The sequence below is a fragment of the Ailuropoda melanoleuca genome, chromosome 3, assembly GCF_002007445.2.
Source record: "Ailuropoda melanoleuca isolate Jingjing chromosome 3, ASM200744v2, whole genome shotgun sequence".
Lineage (NCBI taxonomy): Eukaryota > Metazoa > Chordata > Mammalia > Carnivora > Ursidae > Ailuropoda > Ailuropoda melanoleuca.
The window spans coordinates 30,630,261-30,649,020 of record NC_048220.1 but is presented as its reverse complement, the minus strand read 5'-3'; the positions used below and the strand labels follow the sequence as shown (position 1 = coordinate 30,649,020).

General features: G+C 42.4%; 1 protein-coding gene across 27 annotated transcripts in view; it reads right to left on the bottom strand.

Moving 5' to 3' along the window:
• The window catches only part of ARHGAP26 (Rho GTPase activating protein 26), a 463,548-nt gene that overhangs the window by 193,353 nt on the left and 251,435 nt on the right, over positions 1–18,760 (bottom strand). For all 27 annotated transcript variants that reach the window (XR_004624052.1, XR_004624053.1, XR_004624054.1 and 24 more), the window contains one exon: positions 15,118–15,154. Coding sequence is in view for 15 of the 27 variants with exons in the window: in XM_019795170.2 (XP_019650729.1) it covers positions 15,118–15,154 (37 nt within the window). In the remaining 12 variants the exon portion in view is untranslated. The remainder of the gene's footprint in view (positions 1–15,117; positions 15,155–18,760) is intronic.

The following is an 18,760-nucleotide window of genomic DNA, read 5'->3' as shown; positions in this document are numbered from 1 at the left end:
AGAGCTCAGAAGACAAATCCTTTTCCAAAAGAGAGGAACTAATCTCCTGAATTAGTCTCAACACACATTAGAACACATTACCCATCTCCTTAAAGGTGGTATTCAACAGGTTTTTCCTAGCCTAAAAACCTTTCCCCAGGAATCTTACTCAACTTTCCTTTGATCAAAAAAAAATCTTTCACGTCTTTTTTACAGGAGAAATGGAATTTGCTGGAAGTGCTGGATGTCTGCATTAAAATAAGAGAACTGAGTGGTAAAGGAAGTTACTGCCCCATTTTTAATGTGGATGGATACAGGAGATTGTCTGGAATTACTATGAGCAGGCCACCATTTCATGGACAGCTCCAGGGGCTTGTTCTCACCTCAGAAATTCACTCAATTTCCCGATGTGCTTTGCTCTTTAAAGTCTGGTTACCTCGCTCATTCCGAATTTAATCAATTTTAACACCACTAAAAGCCATGAAGAGAAACACCCACATTGAATCAAATATGAAATCCATCTGGAGAATAGATTTCCAACTGGCTCACACACTCAGAGGGGCTCACATCCTTTCTCTTAATCATGTAAAAACCCAGAGTTGCCAGGCCTTCGTGGCTGTGGCCCCTGGGAAACAGTCTTCATGGTGGCAGCTCTTAGAAACTTCCAGTGGCACTAGGAAGTTGGCCAACTGCTTCCTAAGTATCCAACTGTGAATTCCCTACTTTGGGGATTAACAACAGCCAGTTTTTAATCCCAGTTCAGCTTCCCAAGACCCTGTACTCCATTCTATTCTGTCCTATACTCTGCTCCCCAGCTTTATACATTCAGGGAGTGTGAACTAACTATAATATTAACTGAAGTCATGCAGATAGAAGTAGTATGTACTGGAAAGAGAATAATAAACTTTGAAGCCAGATAGACCTGGATTAAATTCTGGTCTTTGCTGCCTCTGACTGGTATGATCATGGGAGAGGTGCTTCTTCTCTGACACTCACCTTCCTTCCTCTTCTATAAAGTAGGGAGAACTCACCTAGGTGTTCCAAGGATCAAAGGAAATGTATACTGACTTATTTGATATTTCAAAAATGGTCATTAGCAGTATTAACAACATTTGAATCAAACTTTCCAGTTGATAAAACATTTTTCATACCCAAGTTCATGTTATCCCCACAATAACCCCATGAGGTAAATACTGTTACTGTTCTTACTAATAACTTCTTCCTATGTTTCCACACTAATGAGCTTAATAATACATTGCTATTTATAGAATATATTAAAATACTCAGCTTAATTGATTTTCCCAGTGTATGTGATAATGTCTTTACGATGAGAAAAGCCAGGCTCACAACGTTAAGTGGTAACAATGACAGCAGTAGCTAAGGCTTGCTGAACAAACCGCGCTGCTCTGGGCTAAGCACTTAAGAGCACATGTCCTCATCCATCATCATCCCTATTATGTAGACAGGAACTCTCGACTCAGGTGAGGTTGAAGAAATTCTGGTAAGACTTTGGCCTTAATGAGTGGTGGAACCAGGACTGTAATGCAGTCTGACTCCAGAGCTCATCCCTCATCCACTCCTGCTCTTCTACTCAAGTTCACATGACCAGTCAGATGGGGATGGAGGGGAGGCGCTGGGCATCATGTTTTCTGGAATCTTCCCTTTCTACTCCGGGAGGAGCTCTCAAATCCAGTGGACAAGAGAAGCAGGAGCATGCTTGTTGCCAAGCAGGTTGTGGGAACCCTCCCAGAGGTTATAATCCAGTAGGTTTGAGAAGCACGCTTGGGATAACAACATACTGTATATCAACCAATTAAAACTAGTATCACTAAAGACTAACAAATTATTGTTGACTGTTAATGAGCTATCAGTATCCATACTACAGTCCCCATTTGATAATAGCCATTCACCAGTGTTATGTAATTCAATACACAATGTTGTTTGTGCCTCTGGTGGTATATGAAATGATTCCAAATAATTCACAAAGATTTTCAATAGCTGTGTACTTATTTCAATGAGTATCAGAAAGTTATCTGTTTATCACACATGATATGCTGCATTTAAAAAATAAATTTAAGTTAAAAATAGTGAACTAGGGGTGCCTGTGTGGCTCAGTTGGTTAAGCAGCTGGCTCTTGATTTTGGCTCAGGTCATGATCTCACAGTCTTGGGAGGGAGCCCCACATTAGGCTCTGTGCTTAGCGAGGAGTCTGCTTCTCCCTCTCCCTTTGCCCCTTGCCCCACTCATGCTCATTCTCTCTCTCTCTCTAAAATAAATACATCTTTAAAAAATAAAAAGAGTAAACTGATTTAAGAAAAATAGTAGGTCAATAGTAATACAGGTGGTATACGTATATGTAAACAAAACAAAACAAAACACAAAGTCAGGATAGAAAAATAACACAGGGAACTATTGTCTTAACTGGTCCCCAGCTAGGCACTGCATTCAACCTGGCTGGAAGGACAAGATGGGAAGGTACTATATTCTACCAGCAAGATTTCCTACTTCAATATAGTCACATCCTGGATTCCTTGCTTTCTCTCCCCCTCCAATCCATCAACCAACCCTGTCAGGCACCAGTTAAAAACACATCCAGAACCCAGACGCTTCTCACCATCCCCACTGCTAATATCTTGATCCAAGCCACCATCATCTTTCGCCTGGATTGCTCCAATCAAGAGCCACCCAACTGCTTCTCCTTTCGCCCCATATAGTTTATTCTCCATCAGGAACCAGAGCCATCTTTTAAAAACACACATTGGCTCATATGTCACTTGCCTGATCACAACTCTCCAGGGACTTCTCATGACACTTAGAACACAAGCGTACCTCCTGACCACGGCCTCACATGGCCTAGTCCCACCTACTTGACCACTCTCACTCTGGCCTCCTCCAATCCAGTCACCACAGTGCTTCCTGATATTCCTTGAACACACCTGGTTTATTCCCTCCACTTCAAGTGTTCCTCTGCCAGCTCCCGACGTGCCTCACTCCCTCTGTTTGTTTGGGTTTCTATCAAATGTAACCTCTTCAGCGAGGCCTCTCTGCTTCAGGTTTCTAGAATGGTTCCCCCTTGCCTTGTTATTCCTTATCCCTTTGCTCTTATTTCTTCCTAGCCCCTCTCTCCACCTGAAAGCATACTTTTGTTTACTTGCTGTCTGTTTCTCTCACTAGTATAACTCCATGAGAACAGGGACTTTATCTGCCTTGTTCATTACCATACACATCAATAAATATTTCCCAAATGAAGCAGCGAAAACAATCCACATTTTCACCTGCTGAGACACCAGAAACCAATAGGTAAAAGAAGTCCCCATACTCCAGGAGCCTCAAATGCTGAGCATCTGGCTGAACACACTGGTCCCTTCTAGAGTTCAGGGGCGCTGTGGTGGGAAGCACAGGACGAATAGCACTGACCAGGATCTCATTCATCCCCTGACCCCTAAGCATGAATACTGCCCATTGGAACTTTTTTCCCCCAGTCTACCATATACAAATCCACCTATCTCCTTTTTCATGGTTTCTGGGGACACACAGAAAAAAAATAAGCCAAGAGGGACATAGAGTAAACAAAATGAACTAGGTAGCAAGAAAGAGGTGAAATCTCTGCCTGGACTGGAATAAACCTACCAGCTCTCAGCTGAGTCAAGAGAGGCTCTAAGACAACTGTAAAGAGTGTTCCAGTCCTCAGCAAGACACTGCAGCCAAAGTGGCAGAGTCCAGGTTCTTGTACAGTACAGGCTGAGGGCGGCAGATCAGCTTGCAGTGGACTGTGTCCTTGTGGGTTCTAACAACTGCAGTCTCCCAGTCCACCTTAAAATTCCCAATCAGGACAGCAGCAAAAGAGCAATGCCTAATGCACCCCGTGGTAATGCCAACCAGCTTCATCAGGACCACCTGTCTCCGACACGGGGGTCTGGACATCCGGAGAAGGAATTACAGTCCATAGGCCCCAACTCGTTTGCTCACCTAGATCCTTTTCCTGCCTTTACCTACCTGTCTTCTCACTTTGATCTGCCCTAGGAATGGTTCAGGTATTTTTTGGTCACAACAAACTCAAGCAGCAAAGGGCGAGGAAGGAGAAGATGTTCATATCAGAGGCCTAACACTGACATTTGCGGCTGCAGTCACCACTAACTGGTTGTGGAGATGGGCATACTTCGCCTCTCTGACCCTTCTCATCTGCACAGATCAGGCGCTGTGAAAATCAGCAAGGCAATGGCTGTGAAGGCACTTTGAGGAACTATAAACAGACTATCTACTGTCGTGCTTTTATACGAATTGCCTCTGGTTTGGGGTAATGATTATATTATTGATAATAACAACAGCAGATAATAATATTTAATGACTGGTTAGAATATAAGGTATCACTGAGCTAAGGATTTCCATCCTAATCCCATTTAATCCGTCCAACAAACCAATGATGTAGGTACTAAAGCTATACCGATCTCACAAGAAAAAACAAAAAACAAAAAACCTGAGGCCTGAGGAAATTAGTTTCCCAAGGTCACACACCCAGGAAGCCGTAAGGCTGGGATTCCAACCCATGTATGTAATAATATTGCAGAGCCCACTCTCCCAACCTCTACTCAACACTTATTCCCATTGTGGGCAACAGGACTTGATAGCCTCTGCCGAATCTTGCATACTCTGAACACTCTGATCGGGGTGGGAAGGAATGACCCTGAGAGACCACAAGTATGTACTTAGGAGGGGGACTCAGTTTTCTCATCTGTGAATGGGGTCTATAATACCATCTACCTCATAGGGTTCTTATAAGGATCAAACAACATAACATATATCAAACCCTGAACACACTGGCCAGTAATAAGTATGTGCTCAATAAACACTAATCAAGAGCCTTGAGGAAAATCAGTCTCTGCCTCAACAACCCCTTGCACTGGACTTTAGGACTTAAAGATGCAGCCAGGGACCTGCTCACTGCTGCCTGGCTGAAGCCCAAATCAGAATGCCAAGGGGTGGTTCACACCTGCCCAGGCCATGGCCTGCTGTTGGTACAGAGCCTACACTTCTAAGGGAAAGAGGGATATTAGGCCACATCAAAGTCACACCATGGCTGCATCTGTCATTCTAAAGTTGGCTGGGAGAGAGGAAGATTTGCGAAGTGTCATTTAGGACAAACAGAAACGCTTCTGAATGTCTCGGCTAGCTAGAGGAGCACCACTGCCAGTCAAGTCCTTGAGGGGTGGGATCTCACCAAACGAAATGGCTGAGATCCCATATAATAAAATCTCTGTGAAAACAAGTTGTTCCTTCCCTTCAGTCAGGGTTATTCTCAAGCTAGGGCATTACAGCACAACTGAAAATAACTTGAGTTCCATGCGGGCCACATCCACTGTGCTGCACACACAAGTCATAATGCAAAGTGAGGTACAGAAAATCAGCACTTGGGTGAACTAGAATTATACCATCTTGCCTGACTGTGGCTCAGAAGATAAAAGTGGTAGCCAGAGAAACCTGCCATAGCACAGGAGGCAGGGGAAAGGAGAAAACAAAAGGGCCTAGAGGAGTGGGAGTGGGAGCCTGGAAGGGAATTCAGGCAAGGGAGAGAGCCAGCTCCTGTCTCCTATCAGGCCTGGCCTGGAAGGTGTGGATGGAAAGCTGGAGGGGAAGGTGGACTCAGCTGACTGCCTCGTGGGCCAGCACTCAGGAGGTCAGGCTGCCATGCCCATTAATGCTGCCCATCCTTCTCAGGTTTAAAAAGGGAAATGTTCTATTTATAAGCCACCGACCAGTGGAGACCTGGCAGCCACTGGATGGCTCTGATCCCGCAGGGATCCTAGTTACCAGTGGCTGCCTTCTCCTGTCTCTCAACTGTGGGTGTTCTAATAGCAAAAGGCCGAAGGTGACTGGAAGCAAAAGGAGAAAGAAAATCCTCTTTTTTCTGTCCTCTGTTGCTTTCATGAGAATGTTGGACTTTTAGTAATGTCTGAAGGCTTTAAAACCTTTTCAAAACAGTGACCCATACGATCCCACGAAACCTTTCCGTACTATCTTTAAGACAATCTCTTTTTCTGTTTTATAGATCAAGGGAAGCTGAGGCCTAGAGATGAAGAGAATGAATAAATCAGAGGCAGAACAACAAGCAAGGTAATGGTGCCCTCCCAGCTCCTCTCCTGGTCCCTAATCTTGTCCTCATGGAACAAGAAAAGCCTGGATACAGCACTATCAGGTAATGTGACTGAATGATGGTCTAAAGAAGAGTGGATGTGTGTAACAGGAACCAAGCAGCTTTGGTTGTGTTGTCCAGTGCCTGCAGAAGGGCAGGGGGCCATGTTACGGTTCTGTGCCTGGGAAGCTGCACAATCACTGTCTCTCAGCGTCATGTAGAGCATGTGAGGAGCCACTGATAGTTCTGATGAGAAGGCTCATTGAGAAGCAAGGTGGGATGGCCCCTCAGTAGCAAAGAGCCAAGAAGGTTAGGTGTTTGACACTAATGATGAAAGGCCTTCCAGCTCCAATGGCGGGGCCACAAAATGACACGATGGCAAAAGAAGGGAAAGCCTTCACACATATCAAGAAGTGGAGGAAGGAAGTGGGGAGTGACCTTGGCCATCAAGCAGACTCTGGTTTGAACATCGGCTCCACTAGTTCTTGACTATGCTACCTGGACTTCTTAAAGACTAATGCTCATTTGTAAAGTTGGTTGCTGTGAACAGCATTTCCAGCAATGGCAACCATGGACATACCACTTTCATGCTGCCTGTCATAACTTTATCTCATCTTAAATAGCTGAATACGAGTGTAAGTTTTTAAAAAGTAGTCTAAGGGGAGGCCTGGGTGGTTCAGTCAGTTAAGCATCCAACTCTTGATTTTGGCTTAGGTCATGACCTCAGGGCCATGGGATCGAGCCCCGCATTGGTCTCTGTGCTCAGCACGGAGTCTGCTTGAGATTCTCTCCTTCTCCCTCTGCCCTTACCCCAACTTGTGCTCGCAGTCTCTCTCTCTCTCTCAAATAAATAAATAAAATCTTAAAAAAAAAAAAAGTAGTCTAAGGACTGACAAGACCCTTGAGTTTGGGCAATATTTGCCATTGCCTGATTTGTAAACAAAATTTTATTAGCAAACATGCATTTGTTTTCATACTGTCATCTATGGCTGCTTTCACACTACAATATCAAGAGTTAAACAGTACCGCAAAACTGAATATATTTACTATCTGGCTTTTTACTGAAAAGGTGGACCCCTGTGCTAAGCAATAACATTTAGAAAACCAGGCGGCTTACATGCCGATGTGTTTTTCCCCTAATACACATTTAAGTAAATATGTAAATCTAAATGGTAATTTAAAATGTGTGTCTGGGGGCGCCTGGGTGGCACAGCGGTTGAGCTTCTGCCTTCGGCTCAGGGCGTGATCCCGGCGTTATGGGATCGAGCCCCACATCAGGCTCCTCCGCTATGAGCCTGCTTCTTCCTCTCCCACTCCCCCTGCTTGTGTTCCCTCTCTCGCTGGCTGTCTCTATCTCTGTCGAATAAATAAATAAAATATTTAATAAATAAATAAATAAATAAATAAATAAAATGTGTGTCTGGTACTATCTAAAATGATCTGAGATACCACTAATAGTTGTGTGTACCCCACTTTGAGAAATGCAGTCATGAGAATTTAATGAACTAACACTCATAAGGCACCAAGCCTGAAAACAGCAGGGGTGTCAGCTGCCACCCTTCATTCTCCTCCCTGTCCCCTCAGGAACACTTCTGCCAATCCAGTGAGCTTCCCCCTTCTTATATGACAGACTAATTGGCATGACCAGATAATGAGAAGGATAAGAACCAATAGTAATGAGGCATTTATTAAATAATATGCCTGACATTTTGCTAAACTTCAATCATCACAGCAACTTCATGAGAGAGGTGTTGTTATTTATCCCCCATTTTACAGAAAAGGCAATGCAAGCTTAGAGAGGTCCAGCACTGACCTGTTCCACAGCCAGTGTGCCAGCGTGCTAATCCACACCACTCACATGGTACCCTGCACTGAAACAGCTCTCTTCAATCCACATGGCGGGACCTACCCACAGGAAATTATCTGAGGTATGTGCAAAGACTGAAGCAGAAGCGTGCTCAGGCTGATGCTACTCACAACAGCAAAAATCTGCAAAGGACAACCAAGTCCAATGACAGGAAACAGTTCAACAAATCTGCATATAATCCTATGACAGAATATTAAACAGCCACTGCAAATGGCATTTATAAACAATTTTCATGTGGGACAATGTTTGCAAATTATTTAAAGTGGGATACAGAAAGTATATTCAGTATAATGCCAAGTAAATCAAAATACATGTTGACACTAACAAAATCCACAGAAGACATCATGAAAAAAAGAAAAGAAAGAATTATCTCTGGGGTGGTATTAGAAATGATTTTTATTGAATTTCTGAAAACTATGGCTCTATTTCCTTCATATTCTACAAAAAGTTCATATTATTTTTATAATAAGCAAAAATACCTATTTTTCAAGCTGCTTAGGAGAATCAGGGTCTAGACCCTATAGATGACTAAATCCTAACTCCAACTTCGTGTTTTTTCTCCAGTCACGGTTCTTCCCCACCATGCCCCAGTGTAAACGACAACCTGAGTGAGCTCTTGAGCATTATACAAACACAAAGGATTCCTGGGAACGTACCAGATTAAAAACAAACTGGAAGGAAAGAAGGGATTGACATCTGAAAGCAGAGGAAGTGCTGGATTTCCTTCTGGGGGAAGAGGGAAGGGAGGAAGTTCCCATTTTTTTTAAAGTCTTGCCAGCCTAGATGGAAGCCCATTCTGGGGTCACTCTTCATCCAACTGGCTCCAGGCATTTTGTCTGCACAGCAGATACATGTGCAGATAGCATGACGATGACACACACCCGCACACGTGATGGGCCATCTGGCTACCGTCTCCTCATGGTCTGAACCTCAAAAGCAGACCATATACTCCTTAAAGGCAGACACACGTGTTCTACCTATAGGTGTACTTCCACTCTGCACTCACATTGCCCTGGGCCATGGGCACTTAAGAACTTTGAGAGGTATTAATTGAATGCAGAGCTACAGGAAGGCTGGACTCCTGCTGGGAAACCAAGTGAAAGGTTTGAGCAGAAGCAACACAGGAACACATGGAACAAGAGAGGGAAGCACCGTCATCAACTGCAAGGTCCTCTTGAAAAGCCAGATAGTCGGTATACAGCTGAGTGTGAAGTGCAGAAGAAGGCATGTCTGGGGCAACATGGCCATATACCTTTGAAATAATCCAATTAACCTATCGAATTTGAGTGACTATTCACATAAAGAAAGTGGCACTGTGGAATTGAGATTAGGAGACTGAGCTCAGGGTCTGGCTCAGTCTGTCAGCCTTCAGCCTTCAAACAGCTGGAGAAGCAGTGGGAGGGCAGCATTTCTGTAAACAAGCTAATCTTTTTAGAGCTAAGTAGGCAGTGACATTTATTATTTAAAACTTGCAACTTGGAAGAGATCGGCTCCCACTAGAAAAGGCTGCCCTTCCCTCACTCTCTTGCACTGGACTGGAGTTTCCTCTCTGACAAGTTCTCGGCTCTCTAACCATCCCTCAGGCGGGACCATAGGACAACAGCAGCCTTGGCGGAAAAGAAGCCACTTCTTGGCTTCTTCTCCTGATTCCTACTGGAGCTCATTTCAAAGGAGAATAAACCCATTCTCACAGAGCCTCTGGGGAGGAAATCTCACAGCTGCAGTCAAAGGCAGGGCAAGCAAGAGGACTCAGGGAAGGAGGAGACGGATATGCACTGAGGTGGCACAGCAAGCTGCAGAGAGCAGGGTAGGAGGAGGGGTTCTTGCCCAGTGCAGAGTCCTGTTCTTCGCAATGAGAAAGGGGGCAAAGCCATGACAGGTATCAGTGGTCTATATCATTGGCACTGGCGTATGATCAGCAAAGCAGCTTAGGGAACAACAAACCATACTTCCTTCTTCTCTAGTATTCTAACATCTTCACCCTCCCCTTCTCTAGTAGGCAAGAATTTGGACAACTAGAGAAAACTCAGTATCACTGATGTATATTCCTGACATTCTATGAACAAACCCAGGGCAAGTCCCCTGATGGCCCCAGGATCCCCAGTAAGAAGCCCATAGTGGTCCCGGGTTCCTGGGATCAAGCCCCGCATCGGGCTCCCTGCCCTGCTGGGAGCCTGCTTCTTCCTTTCCCACTCCGCCTGCTTGTGTTCCCTCTCTCGCTGGCTGTCTCTCTGCCAAATAAATAAATAAAATCTTAAAAAAAAAACAACTGGATCATCGTGAAACACCACATATGATGGTAAGTATCAGCTGGATTAAAATCCTCAACATGGAAGACAGAATCATGAAGCCAATGAAACAAAATGTAGGTGCACATCTTTGTGACATAGGTCAGAAAGGCCTTCTTTAAAACACAACTTGAAAATCACAAACCAGAAGGTGAAAATTTTAAAGAAAAAGTGCTTCAATATATAAGAGGGCTTTACATTCAAGTAAGAATACAACACATAATATTAATAGATTACAAGATGGGAAAATGTACTTAAAATGTCTACAGGTAACAAGGGATGAATATCTAAAACATAGAAGAAACTTTACAAATTATTAAGAAAAAAAATGGCAAATGAAAGAGAACTATGAGCAAAGGACATGAACAGGTGATCAAAAGAAGGGGAAACCCAGTCAATAGGCATAGGAAGAGATGCTCAAACATACTAATTATCAGCCAGATACAAATCAAAACAATAATGAGCTATTGTATTTATATGACTGAAAAAATTAGAAAGCCGAATAAAGGAAAAGTTGGCAGAAATGAAGAAATCCTTGTGTAGGGCTGATGGGACTGTGGATGGGCCAGAGAACTACTCCCTCAAACTAAGTATACTCACACCCTTTAATGAGCCAACAATTCTCCTAATGGGTATATTCCGAAGAAATTCTCACACAGGGAGATGTACAAGCTGTACGAATATGTTCATTGTGGTGCTGTTAGTGATGAGGAGCTGGAGGCATGAGGAGATAGAGTGTATAGCTCTGTAGAAATAGATACACAATGTTATACACCATGGAGGGTGCAGCGGACAGAAGCCACAGTCTAGAAGCAGACAGAGGAATCAGGATGGCTCCCAACACAATGTTGAGGGAGCAAAGAAAGAGAACAAGACATACCATCATGGTAGATAAAACACACAACATTGCTCAAAAATACACTTTAGTGTACACATTAGAATGGTGGTCTATATAGGAGGCAAGAAACAGGATCTGGGAAAAGAATTAAAAGTGAAGAAATAAAGAAATTAATCAATGAATCAATGAAGGGAGGGGCCTGTGATGATCCCAGGCCACAAATTGGGTAGTATGATTAATTCAACCCCTCTACACCTGAGATTCAGAGACTAGAAAAGAAGACAGGAAAAAGGCTCTACAAAGAAATGTGCATTTATTTATCTGCTGCCATCCTCTCCCTGACAACTGGGTCATTCGGAAAATACCAGCAGCTGACAGGCATTATTTATGGACCTGCCTGAAATCCCACAGGCACTGTATGCCCTGAGAGGAACTTCAAGATCAAAGCAACAAATTCAGAAATTTCCCCAAAGGAATTTCCTTTTCCTACCTGCCCCTTCAAAACACTCCAGCTCTGGAATGAAATGGTGGCATTCAAACGCCCATGAAAACATTTTCTAGAAAAGAAAAGGCTAGACATTTAGAATTTGGATATTCAAGGCAAAAAGAGCAATGCCACACTCTGAAATTCCTGTCAGACTGACTTCCCTCAAAAACAGTTTCGAGGCTGGTATAAACAGACGGTTGCAGAACAATCAGACCTTGGACAACAGTGACACCTGTGGTGGCAGACGAGCCCCACTGGGAGGTTATGGAGGGAAAATGAAAATTATTTCGCTCCACAGACATGGAAAGTTCAACCACGTCAGAAGGGAGAGGGAGCTAAGGCATTATACGATGTGAAAATGGGGTCCCAATGCCAGAGGAGGTGAGAAAGGATCAATCCAGAACCCTATTCTGGTTTTGCTAGCTTGGAAACAGAACATCTTTTGGAATAATACTTTAAAAAATTGTTTCTATCCAAACCACTCCTGGAAAAATGGCCAATGTTTTAACCCATCGTTTTTCTCTCCAGTTTCCTAAATGAAAGGGTAAGCAATTGAAAAATCATTAGACACTCCAGGCAGCCAGTTCTCTATGCTCTGTGAATAATGGGGTGCCAAAAGCAAACCGCTGCAAGGGTCTGTGTTCTCCAAAATGGAACTTTTTGTATTGCTCTTTTCTCCGGGAGGTGGACTATCCTTGTGGTTAACAGTAGAGCTTCTAGAGCTAGAATTCAGATTAAATTGTGCCGCCTCAGTTTACTAACCTCAATTTCCTAATACACAAAGTAGATCAAAAGTACCTATCTCACACAGTGTTTCAAGTATTAATTAAGCTCATATGCACAAAGCATCCTTAAACATAGTAAGTGGTAAATAAATGTTATCTATTAACAGCTATGATTTTTAAATATATACTCACTGCAGACAAAGCAAAGCATGGAGAAGTATTTAAAACAGAAGGTGAGTCCCTCCCAATAATCCACACTCCATCCACATTACAATTTCATGACCAAGGTCTTTCCCGACTTTTGTCTATCAATATACCTAGAGAAGTCAAGTATTTTACTAAGAACATTGCTCTGTAACCTAATTTTTTTAAACCTTAATTAACAATACACTGTAAGGGGCGCCTGGGTGGCTCTGTCGGTTAAACGTCTGCCTCCTGCTCAGATCATGATCTCAGGGTCCTGGGATGGAACCCTGCATCAGCCTCCCTGCTCAGCGAGCAGCCTGCTTTTCCCTCTCCCTCTGCAGCTCCCCCTGTTTGTGCTCTCTTTTTCTCTAATTAAAACAAAACAACAACAACAACAAACCCAAAAACAACAAAAACAATATACTGTGGGCACCATTCCCACAAATATACCAAGATCGTCCTTGCTCTTTTTAAAGACTATACAGTACCCTGATATTTTTAAAGATTTTATTTATTTGAGAGAGAGAGAGAATGCGAGCAGGGAGGAGCAGAAGGAGAGGGAGAACCTCAAGCAGACTCTGCATGGAGCGCAGAGACCAACACAGGTCTCAATCCCAGGACCCTGAGATCATGACCTGGGCCAAAACCAAGAGTCAGGCACTCAACCGACTGACCACCAGGTGCCCCATACCTTGGTATTTTTAATTAACTTCCTATTGCACATCTAATTGTTTCCCTTTGTTATTATCACCAATGCTCCAGTGCGCTTCTTTGTTGCACAAACATTTTTGTGCTCTGGTCTATTTCTTTAGGACAAATTGCTGGGTCAAAGGATATTGGCTTCCAATACATAGTCCCCAAAGGCCCTACAGAATGGTATAATCAGATGGCATGCCCACCCAGAGAATCAGGGTCGTCTTTAAAATCTATTGGCACTTAAGCAGAGAGGAGAAGGTTTATCACAAGTCACAAGCAATCTTTTAGTTGGTAGTCACTCATATGAATGTCATCCCCCAGAGTTCTTGGGTCCTTCATTATAGAATAATGTGTTCCAGGCTAGGGCATGGCATGGACATGTTATTTAAACCTGCTTGGCCATCTATCCTCTCTTGTGGGTTCCCTGATTTCCCACTGGAAAACTACGCTGCTTCCATTTTATGCAATACTCTTAAAACTGTCAGTAACAGTGTGTTGTTTTCCCCTGCGTCAGCCTAAGCTAGCCCAACCTGTTGTTATCTTCCTGGGAATCTGAATCTTCAGAAAAGTGAGGCAAGTACTAAAAAACAGTTTAGAGCTTTATCATCCTGCAAATATTATTCAGAAGACCCTCTTTTATTGGTTCCTGGGACTTCAGAGCTGGTGTGTTTTCAAGCCTGGCTCTTCAGCTCTTCCTACCTTACAGTGAGTTACTTGACAGCCTTCCATAGTCCTTCATTTTTATTACTGTGGTTTTTGCTCTTGTTATTTTAGAATAAGTTAGCCAGACTTGATTTCAGATACACTAAAACAATCCCACCTGAGGATACAGGTGGGTGGGGGGAGCACTTCTTTCCTTGAATGTTTACTTGAAAAAAATTTTCCTTATTCAATTCTTGAAGGAAAAAGAAAAAAAAACTTTTTCCCTCTTCTAAAGGCCATTAGCAACCATTCCAATAGCAACCATTCCAAATTACTAATATTTTATATAAAACCCCTGGTCAAAATCTGTATTTTGGAAAGAATGAAAGGAAAATCTCTGTCCTTTAATGGATTTAACACACACAAAAATATCTCATCCTTTTGTCCACATGGAGAAGTGCTGTTTTACTGATTTTTTTGACATCACTGGAATTCATGATACGGCCCTTTGAATGTTTCTCCAAGTGGATTTTACAAAGCAAATCCGAGGCAAAGGGACAGGATTTCCTCTGCACTCTTGTAAGCAACCTGGAAGGAATTGGTTCACACTCCTATGCACCAAGGACATCATCAGCCCTGACACTAGCAGTAGCTTTTCATTTTAATCCCATCATCTTTACAAGGTTACAGGTGCCCTTGGAAATTATGATTAACCAGAGTGCTCAGAGCTAGCAGGAAATGTGCTGGATATTCTACACAGGCTGCCCAGAGTCATTCTCATCAAAGAGGAATATTATTACAGAGTTCACCATCTCCGCTCTTTCCTCTCCAAAAAAGGTAACAAAGAACACACAGTTACTAAGCAATCACTAAGATAGTTGTTGCCTATCCAGTCCTTTGAACAAGACTGTGTTCTGGCTTTCCCCTAGGACAAGGTTCTTGGGAAGCTGCATGGTACTCGATTAAGTGGCTTTTAAGTGGTTATTGAAGCTACATTCTCAAGACCTAGGGTTAACTGAGATAATATATATGAAAATGCTTTGTCAAGTGTGAAGGGTTATATAATACGAGGTGTCATCACAGCCTTGCCAGTCAGGCTCACTGAAATGTCCTGGAGCCACTGACATGGTGGTCAGGACGGAAGCAACTGACTACACCAGGGAAATGGGGCAGACCCAACATGCCCACAGCACCCCCAGGTGGTTCTTCCCCAGAGTAGCAACTTTGAAAGCTCAATCCCAACCCCAGCTGTAGAAAATTATCCAAGGGACATACTTACTCCCTTCGCTCTGACTGTCTTTGTTCGAATTGTAGACCTGGAAAATAGAAATAAACATTTACTTGTGTGAATTTTATACCACCCTCCAGGTTCAATGAATAAAATCATTACCTGCCCCCTTTCCTTAATTTATCCTATAAAGTGGAAGGCAATTTCTGACCCCAAACATGAATCTTCTCTAAAATTATCTACTTCCCAGTATTTACTTCAGGTATTCTCAAGTGTGTATACGTCAGAATAACCTGTGGAACTTTACTGTAAAAAAAGATATTCTTAAAAAAAAAAACCCTTATGTGTATATTTAAATTAAAAATAAGAAAAGTTTTAAACAGTTACAATCATTAGGCACTTACTGTGCACCAAGCAATTGGTGAGCAATTCACATGAATGATCTCAAATTATCTACACACCAATTCTACTGAGTAGGAACTCATCACTGTATTACAGATGGAGAATGCGAGACTTAGGTAAACTAATGTCTCACAGCTAGTAAATGGCAGAGTCAGGACAAAGATATGTTATAAACTGTTAAGGGTTAACACTGGGGAATGGAACCAATCACATTCTACCTTATATGGTTTTGAAATTTGAAAGTTGTAAGGAAAATATGTTACTTGTATAATGTAAACCCCTTATTTACAGAAATCATAAAAGGGAAAGTGCTCCAATAGAGAAAAAGAGAAAATACCCCAATATAAAACACACAATGACATATTGCAAGAGTCAGCAACCTTCTTCTGTGAAGAGCCAAGCAGTAAATATTTTAGGCTTTGTGGGCCAAGAAGCAAAATCAATATTACGTAGATACTTGTTTAACAAGAGAGAAAATGAATTTCCCCAAATTTTTGGTTGACAAAATTTAAAACACAGCAATTTTTTGAAATACAGGTATAATATTCCTCACAGGAAAAATCCCTTTTAGAGTTCAAAGCGTCTCTTTTCAGAGATGCTGGCTCTGTTCCTCTAGAGGTTAAGTAAGTGGCCATCAGAATCATCTGGAATCTCTCTTCCAAGGAGCATAATTTTTTGAAATGCAGATTCACCAATCAAAAGAATGGGGTTTTATTTGTTTGTTCGTTTTACATAAGGAGGTTAACATGTGGCTTAATTAGGGTTCAAAGTTAGTATTTCCTATCAAATCAATTGCAAATGTTCATCTATAAATGCCATGTTTAGCTCACAGGTTATACAAAAAGCAGGTGGTATGCTGATTTGGTCTGTAGAGCAGTTTGTCAATCCCTGATACGGTGACATTAGTAAGTAAGATAAACCCTCTGCTTTAAGGGGGAAAAAACTACATAGTTTTCCAAATCTTTCTTTGATGATTATGAGTCTGTATCTATATCTGTGAAAAGGCATATGATAAAGCTGGCCATCAGAAGTATGTATCTATCTATTCCAAGTGATTCTGATGGCTACTCTTGGCCAAGGAACCACTTATTTAACCCCTAGAGGCAGTGAGCCAAGCAACTCTAAAAAGAGATTCATGAAATCCTACAAGGGATTTCTACCTGCTAGCAAGTGTGGGTGGGAATGGCTGGTCAAGAGCTTTCCAATTTGGCCCCTCAGTTGCCTTGTGTCATTGGGTAAGGCTCTCACCCAGTCTGGGCCTTTACTGCCTCATCTGTAAATTGAAGGAGTTGGCCAAGAAGGTTTCGAATAATCAAATTCTAAGTAAGACAAATCACTCCATTTCATTATTATTGATTTCCTAAAAAAGACTAAAGAGGCACAGCCACTATTTGAAAGTCAGAAGGATGAGAATTAAAGGGTTTCTGTACTTGAGGCAAAGCCATAAGTTTTTATGCTTAAAAGTTCTAGAGATGACAGGTCAAAAGACTGTGATCCTGATACACAGACTTTTGGAGGGAGGAAGACCAGTGCCAGTGGCAATCAGTGCATAGTAGAGAAGGGAGGCAGAGGGGCAGCAATGTGATCCTGCAGGATGCTGTGACCTGTGAGTGAAACAGGTAGCCTCATAACAGCTAGGATCAGCAACTCATGGTGAATGGTGTTCACTAACCTTGGAAAGCTGGGTAAGACACAGGCAAGGGAAGAGACCCTACTTTGTCAAGTTTTTTTTTTTTTTTCAGCATCCCTGATCAATTCATTCTATTAAATTAAAACATTCTCAGAGAAGCTTGCTCCTACTAAAAATGGTAAAATCCAGAAAGAAAAATAAAATGCAAGCCTTTTAGCTCTCCTTTATTAGGAGGAGAATTTGCACCAAAGTACTTTCCTTCAAGGTTTCCTGGGTCTCAGGAAGCCCTTGCCTGCAACACCCAAGCATTCCCCAAGTTGGAGAGGCGTGATCAATGAGCCAAAGGTGCCAGAAACATGTGCTGCCCGATCTTCTGAGACCAGGCCATTCATCTCTGTCTAGTTTGGTAAATGAGCCAAAGAGAATGAGTTTTGAAATAAAGCTAACAAACCATGCCCGCCAGAACTGTGTGACTACATGGCCCAACAAGGAAGGCCAGGGTGGGCGAGCAGCCTCACCACCACAAAGGCCAGATGGCAGCACAGTAATAGCACTAAGTGGGAATGGCTTTGTTTAACTTAACAAGTAGCACACACATCACTGAATCCTTTTAACCACCTTATGGTGTAAGTACTAGCATTGTTCCCATTTCGCAGATGTGAAACCTGAGGCCCAGAGAGGTTACACAGTTTGTCCAAGAACAGAGAGCCAGTGAGAGGCTTCTTATTCTATCTTGCCTCTACAGGGAGGTTACAATACTCTTCTACTTTCCAAGCAGTAGGAAATGCGCACTACTACCAGGCAAAACCAGTAGTCTATAGGTTCATAAGTACCTCCCATACTGGCCGAAGCCAAGGGCATGCAATTCACCCTTGAAAAATGGTCAGTCTCTTCTGGGGAAATCTTTTTTTTATTATTCTTCAAATATAACTAACATACATTGTTATATTAGTTTCAGGGGAATCTTCTACAGCTCTCATGGTTGACCACTAGTGTAATACTGAAGCAGAGGTGAGGACAACTTTCTGAAATAAAAGATCTCTTTGGCCATGGCTTCTGTCTTATGACTGATCAAGAGAATTATCTCAGGTTTACAAGCTTTCAAGTAAGCTTCTCAAGAGCTTTGTCTTGAAAGGATAGAACATAACTGTCCTGGATTAATTCAAGGGGACATGAGTCACTAACCAGTCCCTGAATTATGGCTCCTATGAAGACTCATTCAGTTAATACACTTACTCCCCTCACTTACCATCTCCAAACCTTAATCACGCCACATGTAAAATGAGGATATTAACATTCCCTACCTCTAGGGGTGTTGTGAAAATTAAATGAGATAATAGATATAAAACATTTAACACAAAGCAGAGAATACCGATTCCATGTCCCACACTTAGAGTTCCATAAAGATGAAATTTCACCACCACCATTTTCATCCTCCTCGTTAATTCTCTTCACACTTATCCCCTCTGGAATAAAAGGCTAAGGATGGGAATGTAGTTTGACGGATCCAGTAACACTGGGCTCATTAGCATTTTAATTTAACCAACTGAAACTAATTAGGGGACTAAGGGCAAGGAAGAGAAAGAACCATCCAAACCCAACTTATAGACCAATGGGTTCTCAATTTCTTTTAGAACAGCAGTCAAAAACAAAAGTAACCAC